Source organism: Helianthus annuus, chromosome 13 (assembly GCF_002127325.2).
Source record: "Helianthus annuus cultivar XRQ/B chromosome 13, HanXRQr2.0-SUNRISE, whole genome shotgun sequence".
Classification (NCBI taxonomy): Eukaryota; Viridiplantae; Streptophyta; class Magnoliopsida; order Asterales; family Asteraceae; genus Helianthus; species Helianthus annuus.
This window is the reverse complement of record NC_035445.2, coordinates 100484085-100493896: the sequence shown is the minus strand read 5'-3', so window position 1 is coordinate 100493896 and position 9812 is coordinate 100484085. Positions and strand designations below refer to the sequence as shown.

The following is a 9812-nucleotide window of genomic DNA, read 5'->3' as shown; positions in this document are numbered from 1 at the left end:
GGTAAGACCCGTGTGCAAACACGGGTCGTTTCTTAGAAAACCATACATAACATATATTGATAGAGAGTAAAAAAATAATTACTGCATACTTACAAAATTGATATAAATTAATTAATGATTAATAGCTTTATTCAACAACAATTCAATTGTGTTGAGAGCAAACTACTTTACAAAATTACTTTAATGATAGGGTGACTTGGGATTTTGTAAAAATGTTTGTTTTTGTACTACTTTACAAAATTACATAGAATTCAAGAAAACGAAACAACAAATTAAACAGATATTGAGTTATTCAAAGTTCTGTTGAATACTAAATGAGATGTTGACCAAAATTAAAACAGTTGTTGACCAAAAGCCAATCAGATGTTGACCTTAAACAGATGTTTGGTTTAACGCCACAGATCTGTTTATGGCCAAACATCTGTTTAAGTCCAAATATCTGATATAGAAGGCCAAACATTTGTTTAAGGCAAAACATCTGTTTAAGGTGAAACATCTGTTTATGACCAAACATCTGTTTAAGCACAAACATCTATTTAAGTCCAAACCTCTGATATAAAAGGCCAAACATCTGTTAAAGGCCAAACATCTGTTTAAAGCCAAACATCTGTTTAAATCTGAACAGATGTTTAACATAATCAGATCTACTGTCTTCTCACACTGTTTTCCTCTTCAAAACACTGTTGAACGTAACATATGTAACATTCGTCAAAACACGGATCTCCGAAACCCGACTCAGATTGTAAATCGGATCCGAACCGAAATAAATAAGAATGCAAATTTTAATTTTTTATTATTGTTATTATCATGCACTAAATTAAATAATATAATCATATTCGGGTTATAAATATTAATTTTATTAAGTTTTCTTTTTCAATTCTAAAGAAAAAAAAATCTGTTTAAAAGACCTCACATTTGAAACATGTGATTAAAGATTAATAAAATATAAAATCTTCGATTTTAAATATGTTCTATAAAGTTGATTCTAGTTTGGAAAACATTTAAAACCTAAAGGGTGTAGTTTGTAAATGTTAATTAAATAGCAACTTCCATTGAATCAGGATGTAGTTCTTCTTCGTGCATTTTTATGGGTGACTCTCCGGTTTCAAAGAAAAAAAAAATAAAAGTGTTGTCACAATTAACTATTGTAACCATTAGTGTATTAAATCAATCCTTTTCCATAATTAACGAGACTTATGAGCACTATAAATCCAACACTATCAACCCTTTCAAAGTCCATCATCCTTGTTCGACACCCTCACACCTCCATATTCGTTTCGAATATTTTTGTAACCTTGCCGGAGACCCGCAACTCACCGGAGTGCAAGCTTTCGCCGGAAATCGGAGTGGCCGTAACACGAAGTTCACCGGAGAACCAGTCGCGGCCGGAGGGGAAATCGGAAACCCGCGAGTGTTCTTCCGTTTCGGTATACCTTTAATACGTCTTTTACTTCTGTTAGTTATATTACATTACACGTAATTATGATACGCCATATTGCAAATCATCAAATCATATGTTTTATCAAAATGGTGTTTAGTCAAATAAAATTACTAATAGTGGGTTCCTTTTGTTCGATTAACTTGTAAACTAATAGTGGGTTCCTTTCTCTTATATCTTTCAAGAAATAGTTCTTAATTATTATTTTTTTTTATGGAACACATGGTAGCCATAACAGTTTGCATATTTAAAAGATGACAAACTGTTAGTTTATAAATGAAATAAAGATCAAATACAATAATGCAGCCCAGTTGGCTTGTCTACATAAGGTCACGGGTTTGAACATCAAATATATTGAACTTTCTAGCCACTGTTTAACAAACATCAAATATAGGAATGGGTTGGTCAACATTTTTGGGATTTCTTTTAATTCATTTTTCTTTTAAAGAAACAAAAGTGTCCATCTCAATATTGATTTAACAATTGATTTCAGTAATTTCCAAAACCTTTTAAATCAATAGTTTTCTTTTATATTACTTCTTTCTTTTATATCAAAACCCTTAATATCGGTTAATAAAATAAATAATTTCAATTTTCATTAACTCATTTTCTTATATAATCAAACCTCTAAATTTATAAACTCTTAATAACTTATCTCTTTTTTTGACATTAAATGTTAATTAGATAAATTACAATTACAATATTTAATAAATTGTAAACCATATATATTAGGATTTATATCTAATGTGTAAATATCAAGTTGATCGTGTTATGATAATACCTAGGTTAATCGCTCTTGCTCGTTCTCTTGGATTTTTCCCAATCTTTACTAGTGCGTTATTACAAGAAATCGCAACGCTACGAATGTGAGTATACTCGATCCCATTTTCGTTTTAAACACTTTGGGTGCAACATGTATTCCATATTCAAATTACACAACACTTGAAACTTATTTGAAACATACTCTATCCTTTTAAGCATGAAACATGAAACTTGTGATACTTGAGACTTTTATGCTATGTGAACGTTTAATCCCTGTGTGTAGTTCCGCCTTAACAATGGTAGCGCTATAGGAGTAATGCACCTCCCCGTTAGTCTTTGGGGTATTGTTAGGATGAGACATATAACCTCCCGTTAAACTTTGGGAAAGGCACTTAACGCATTGGAAACTTGGGCTATCACTTGGACTGCGTTAGCTAGCATGGTGAAACTTGTTATATGTTTTCATGTTGGATATGAGCACATTTAAACATTTTATTCTACTACACTATGTATCAAACTTGTATACTCGCCAGCATTTTTGTTGATTTTATTTTAATACATGTTGCAGGTTGGTAGACGAAGTGATAAAGAAAACAAGCTAGGATGAACCTAGATACCCATCTTAGAATAAGCAATGTTTGAATTATTTTATTGCAATTTGTCTTATTTGGAAACAATGTACGGAATTTAGTCATTTATGAAATTTGATTTAATCTATATTGTCACAATTAGTGTTATGATGCTTTTGAGCAATTTGTTCGTCTCATCCCGATGTTTCCGCCATCGGTTGGGGTGTGACAGATTGGTATCAGAGTCATAACTATAGGGAATTAGGTAGGATTGCCTTACTTTTTCCTAGCCTATAGTAGGAGTACTCTGATACCAGATTGGTATCAGAGCCATAACTATAGGGAATTAGGAATGCCTTGCCTAGTCTATAGTTTAAGAGCTTATTCACTATGTGTTGCTTAAAACAACTTCCTTTCTATCTTTTTTTTTGCTTCCCTCTACTTTCTTGGACTCTTAATATACATGCCTTTCCTAAGGCTAACACAATACACTTGGAGGCTTTGAAGACACTCAAATAACACAATCGAAAGGATTCGTCAAAATAGGGGCGATTCCCACATTTGGTGATGACTTTCACTCAGCTATACTTTGTTTTTTTGCACGGAATCTACCCTCAAGTTAGGAGTGATATCCAAATCTTGAAGGGAGTTTCCATTTCATACTCTAGTGGACCCTTATCTTTTGATAAGTACCAACCACATTAGGGTACGATGTTATCAAGTTAGAGGTGAATCTCGCATCTTGTTTAACTAGTCTCACTCCTCGATTTTCATTCTCGCCAAAGTACCAATTTTCCCAATCGATTAAGGACGTGTAGTAACTGGAAGGACAAATATCGTTAATCGCTTCTCGATGAGAGTATTTGTCTATTAGGCCAAAGCACGCTTCCTTAATTTGAAAAGGACTTCGATTTACTTTGGAATAGTCATATGTTACGTTCCGTGACAATCCATGTTTTACGTTAAATCTTTTTATGCTATCTCAATTTTCATGTGTTTTACATTTGTACGTTATATCATTTCAATTTAATACATGCATACTAATATGTTACACTGGATTCGTGATTATTGGGTTATTCTTATGTGATGAACTTGTCCTTGAACCCACACCTTAACATGTATAGCACTATGCGTAGTGCTATAGGAGTAGCGCCCGCCCGTATTCTAATGGTCATGTTAAGTTATTCAATTGCGGTACACGATGGGTTGACATGTTTAATCACATGCCAATGATACGTTAATCTTGTTAACTAAGTATGTCTTTATATATATTTTTTATGCTTATACTCATATTCTCAAAAATGGATCCTTATCATCAAGATAGGAGTGATTTCCTTACCTTGACGATTAGCTCCCCTCACTTTTCAACTTCACTAATGAGCTAGGGGTGATTTCCTTACCTCAGAGGTGGTTGCCGATTTTTTTTTCTCTCGCTTTCAATGAAACTTTATATTTGAACATTACTTTCATTTCAAGCTTGGAGACACAACTCGCACTATCTTCGCAATCTAAAACAAATAATAATAATCTCTATTGAACAAATAATTATCTATGCTACACTACGTGAAATTCTTGATTTTGCTATGTGAAACTAATTGAACCTTTTGTATGCTATGTGAAACTATATGCTATGTGACGCATTCATGAAAACAATTTTCCTTAAAACAAAACGTTACGATCTAGTCTCTCACATATACTTTCTTTTGAATCTTTAGAAGTCTTCTTCTTAGATTTCGAGGACGAAATCTTCTAAAGTAGGGGAGACTGTAACATTCGTCAAAACACGGATCTCAGAAACCCGACTCAGATTGTAAATCGGATCCGAACCGAAATAAATAAGAATGCAAATTTTAATTTTTTTATTATTGTTATTATCATGCACTAAATTAAATAATATAATCATATTCGGGTTATAAATATTAATTTTATTAAGTTTTCTTTTTCAATTCTAAAGAAAAAAAAATCTGTTTAAAAGACCTCACATTTGAAACATGTGATTAAAGATTAGTAAAATATAAAATCTTCGATTTTAAATATGTTCTATAAAGTTGATTCTAGTTTGGAAAACATTTAAAACCTAAAGGGTGTAGTTTGTAAATGTTAATTAAATAGCAACTTCCATTGAATCAGGATGTAGTTCTTCTTCGTGCATTTTTATGGGTGACTCTTCGGTTTCAAAGAAAAAAAAAATAAAAGTGTTGTCACAATTAACTATTGTAACCATTAGTGTATTAAATCAATCCTTTTCCATAATTAACGAGACTTATGAGCACTATAAATCCAACACTATCAACCCTTTCAAAGTCCATCATCCTTGTTCGACACCCTCACACCTCCATATTCGTTTCGAATATTTTTGTAACCTTGCCGGAGACCCGCAACTCACCGGAGTGCAAGCTTTCGCCGGAAATCGGAGTGGCCGTAACACGGAGTTCACCAGAGAACCAGTCGCGGCCGGAGGGGAAATCGGAAACCCGCGAGTGTTCTTCCGTTTCGGTATACCTTTAATACGTCTTTTACTTCTGTTAGTTATATTACATTACACGTAATTATGATACGCCATATTGCAAATCATCAAATCATATGTTTTATCAAAATGGTGTTTAGTCAAATAAAATTACTAATAGTGGGTTCCTTTTGTTCGATTAACTTGTAAACTAACAGTGGGTCCCTTTCTCTTATATCTTTCAAGAAATAGTTCTTAATTATTTTTTTTTTATGGAACACATGGTAGCCATAACAGTTTGCATATTTAAAAGATGACAAACTGTTAGTTTATAAATGAAATAAAGATCAAATACAATAATGCAGCCCAGTTGGCTTGTCTACATAAGGTCACGGGTTTGAACATCAAATATATTGAACTTTCTAGCCACTGTTTAACAAACATCAAATATAGGAATGGGTTGATCAACATTTTTGGGATTTCTTTTAATTCATTTTTCTTTTAAAGAAACAAAAGTGTCCATCTCAATATTGATTTAACAATTGATTTCAGTAATTTCCAAAACCTTTTAAATCAATAGTTTTCTTTTATATTACTTCTTTCTTTTATATCAAAACCCTTAATATCGGTTAATAAAATAAATAATTTCAATTTTCATTAACTCATTTTCTTATATAATCAAACCTCTAAATTTATTAACTCTTAATAACTTATCTCTTTTATTACATTAAATGTTAATTAGATAAATTACAATTACAATATTTAATAAATTGTAAACCATATATATTAGGATTTATATCTAATGTGTAAATATCAAGTTGATCGTGTTATGATAATACATAGGTTAATTGCTCTTGCTCGTTCTCTTGGATTTTTCCCAATCTTTAATAGTGCGTTATTACAAGAAATCGCAACGCTACGAATGTGAGTATACTCGATCCCATTTTCGTTTTAAACACTTTGGGTGCAACATGTATTCCATATTCAAATTACACAACACTTGAAACTTATTTGAAACATACTCTATCCATTTAAGCATGAAACATGAAACTTGTGATACTTGAGACTTTTATGCTATGTGAACGTTTAATCCCTGTGTGTAGTTCCGCCTTAACAATGGTAGCGCTATAGGAGTAATGCACCTCCCCGTTAGTCTTTGGGGTATTGTTAGGATGAGACATATAACCTCCCGTTAAACTTTGGGAAAGGCACTTAACGCATTGGAAACTTGGGCTATCACTTGGACTGCGTTAGCTAGCATGGTGAAACTTGTTATATGTTTTCATGTTGGATATGAGCACATTTAAACATTTTATTCTACTACGCTATGTATCAAACTTGTATACTCGCCAGCATTTTTGTTGATTTTATTTTAATACATGTTGCAGGTTGGTAGACGAAGTGATAAAGAAAACAAGCTAGGATGAACCTAGATACCCATCTTAGAATAAGCAATGTTTGAATTATTTTATTGCAATTTGTCTTATTTGGAAACAATGTACGGAATTTAGTCATTTATGAAATTTGATTTAATCTATATTGTCACAATTAGTGTTATGATGCTTTTGAGCAATTTGTTCGTCTCATCCCGATGTTTCCGCCATCGGTTGGGGTGTGACAACATAGGTTTCCATTAACTATTGACCAAAAGTCAAACGGATGTTCAAACCACTGTTTGTTATTGTATTTCCATTAACTATTGACCAAAAGTCAAACAGATGTTCAAACCCTGGTTTTGACAACATGAAACACAACATCATCATGCCAAATACAGTCATATACATCCATCCTTTATTCTGAATTCATAAACCCATAAATGCTGAAGAATGTCACATTTGCGATTAATAAACCAAGTTTCTACTAATTGCAGTTACTATTAGCAAAAAGAAGCATGATATCATCTATATATAAAACATAAAGTGCTAATAACAGTGTTTTATCATGTTAGCTATACATAGCAGCAAAACATCAAGTTAATAATTTAAAAAAAAAAACATACAATTTCACCATCAAAAAATTCATAATTATAATATCTGATATCAGAACATACTTAAATGTCGTTATTAAACTGAGGTAACTTGATTTAATATGATCTTCTGTTCTGAAGACACGTATGTGAAGTGCAACATATCACCAAATCTCAACTTATTCTCAGTCATAAACTTTCGCCAACCGTCCAGCGCATAACGTGGCTTCAAATCATTTAACTCCAACTTAACATCATAAACCTCCACAACTCCAACCATGTTTTGAAATTTCAAAGGATGAAGATCAACAGAAAGACCTGCTCGTCTGGCAACTTCAACAGGAAGACGCTACATGTATTGTGTGGAAAAAAATAATAGTCAGACAAATAAACATAAATCATTAGTTTGTTATAAAAAAACGGTATACCAGCCTATAGTCTCCTTTGCGATTAAAATGAAAGAACTCAGGGTCGAGAAGATGTCCAGAATGTTTTTTTGCAGTCTTTATAATCTTATTTCTATAGATAAGCTTTTTCTGAACGTTGGCGGCTCTCTTCCCCTTGATGAAAAAGTAAACATATACATGTTAATTAAAGGAATGTTGAATATATGAACAAAAAAAAAACAGTTTATATAAGATATACTGATTAAGTGGCGAGTATAGATACCTTAACTTTGTGAGCAGATGAAGAACATCCAATATGATCACTTGTGTCGACAGGTAAGGCAGCATTTCCCTTAGTCATATTCTTGACCGTCTCCTTTCTCTCAGAAGTAACTTTACCTTTCTTCTTAACCTGTTGTCATAGAGTAACTTTAATAACCATAGTAATATAACAATCTTTAACACGGTAAACTTACATCTTGTGTGTTATTCAATCGTGAAGACATGCGTCTCTTCGACGTGCATTCGGCATTCGTTTGTAACTTCTTCTAAATAGTACATTATTGGATAAATGTAACATCAGTAAACAGCATTATTAATAGTTGTAAAAACATTAAATTCTTATATGTGTTAAATTAATAATAAATAATTTTAATAATTTAGTAACTACCTGAGTAACGGTTCTTCCTTCACCTACAGACACAACTTCTTCATCCTCATAGATGTCCTGGTCAACATTAATGAAATAATTAATATAATACAAAAATAATTAAAACTTTTACTGCTAATGCTAAATACATACGTACCTTGAATGCATTCTCAACATAATCAGTCTTCGATATCTCAAGTACACTATCATCGTCAGATTCAGCTTTCTTCGAAAAGCAAGTCTCTGTCTAATCTCTATAAACTACTACCTCAAAAACAACATCATCAATTCTGCTAAACACAAGCAAATCATCCTCAAGTATCCCAACATCCTTGCACATTTCACGCCATCCTCTAGCAAATACAAAGATTGTATCAACCTTAGACACCTCAACATTCCAATAGGAACCCTTATAACAGATTTGAAATTTGCCACTTGGTGCGTTGTTTACATAAAATTGTTTAATGAAGCAGTCTTCAATTACCTGCATAAAATTAAAAATAATGAATACTATATGTGAAGTATGTAACTTATGAGAATAAGTGTTGACACGTTTAAGATGTAAAAGGATTGAAGTTAAGATCAATAGTCATACCGTAAAACCAAATCTTGCATAACGATTAAACGTGAAATAAGATTCACCACACATCCCATCAACAAAACATGAAAGTTCAAATTCAAAATCACCTAACGCTTTGAAAACCAACAAAGTATCCCTCGGCAGATTGAGATCTTTAACAACATTGTCCAACCGTCAGTTATTATTGGTGTTGAATTTTCTGTTCTGACCCTCATAACCCATTTTTTACCAGACTTATGATAGATTCGCAACTTATTTTTTTGCCAACAATCTCCCCACTTTTGATTAGCAAAGGCTATAGGTACATCATGTATATAATTTTTAAGTAGTGTAAGAAAATATAAACCATAACAACTGTTAAATATATATCTCAATAAAAATAAATTATGTGGTCATACCAGTTTCAAAGATTCTAGGTTAACAAGAAACTTGACAAATGTAGTATACATGACAAAACCTGAATCAATAAAGATGTTAAAACATTGAAATTAAACAGTTGGCTTCGAAGATGAACATTAACTTTTTGTATTAACAGAGTATCTACTGAAATTAATCATAGAAACAGAGTATGAGTTAAAAATTTTCTGCAAATAATAACTATTTTAATATGTTCAAATGATTCAAACACCTAACTAAACCCTTCTTGAATGTATAGCAATAAACTTAAAATCGTATTTGTAGCAAGATAGGATTTGAATTTTTTTTTTTGAATTAAAATCGGTTAAACAATATAAAGTATTACAATATGAATTTACATACCAGTTGTTGAAGAAAAAACAACAAAACCTCCAGTGATTCAAGTGTAGAAGACGAAGAATAAGAAAGTTGAAACCCTAGAAAATGACTGGGAAGAAGAGATTTTTGAAAGAAGTCAGATGATAGATGTTTGATGTGTAATAATGCTAAAGAAATAATGACAGTTGTGTTTTCGTTTTCCCATATTTTCAACAAATAAAAAATATTTACACATAGACCCCTTATTGAATTTGTTATTTACATTTACAAACTTAATAAAA

At 31.9% G+C, this 9812-nt stretch overlaps 1 protein-coding gene and 2 long non-coding RNA genes across 3 annotated transcripts; 2 read left to right on the top strand and 1 right to left on the bottom strand.

Moving 5' to 3' along the window:
* Nucleotides 1–1094: 1094 nt before the first annotated feature.
* Nucleotides 1095–2917, top strand: LOC110903051. The gene is made up of 3 exons (XR_002571627.2): nucleotides 1095–1427; nucleotides 2224–2304; nucleotides 2769–2917. It is a non-coding gene; the product is annotated as an uncharacterized LOC110903051 (long non-coding RNA).
* A 2040-nt stretch (nucleotides 2918–4957) lies between these two features.
* On the top strand, nucleotides 4958–6752 carry LOC110903050. Its single transcript, XR_002571626.2, has 3 exons — nucleotides 4958–5265; nucleotides 6059–6139; nucleotides 6604–6752. It is a non-coding gene; the product is annotated as an uncharacterized LOC110903050 (long non-coding RNA).
* Nucleotides 6753–7278: 526 nt separating this feature from the next.
* On the bottom strand, nucleotides 7279–9018 carry LOC118485825. Its single transcript, XM_035982303.1, has 9 exons — nucleotides 9006–9018; nucleotides 8812–8948; nucleotides 8485–8700; nucleotides 8374–8442; nucleotides 8238–8294; nucleotides 8044–8115; nucleotides 7851–7979; nucleotides 7610–7741; nucleotides 7279–7530 (listed from the first exon to the last, which is right to left on the bottom strand). The coding sequence occupies exons 1-9, from the start codon at nucleotides 9016–9018 to the stop codon at nucleotides 7279–7281; spliced, it is 1077 nt and encodes a 358-aa protein (XP_035838196.1).
* Nucleotides 9019–9812: the final 794 nt, after the last annotated feature.

Excerpts from the sequence above, each read along its gene's own strand:
- LOC118485825 (XM_035982303.1), bottom strand. Across the intron at positions 8,295-8,373 it reads ATGTTGAGAATGCATTCAAG|GACATCTATGAGGATGAAGA; the intron begins GTACGTATGTAT and ends AATGTTGACCAG. Across the intron at positions 7,980-8,043 it reads GATTGAATAACACACAAGAT|GTTAAGAAGAAAGGTAAAGT; the intron begins GTAAGTTTACCG and ends CTATGACAACAG.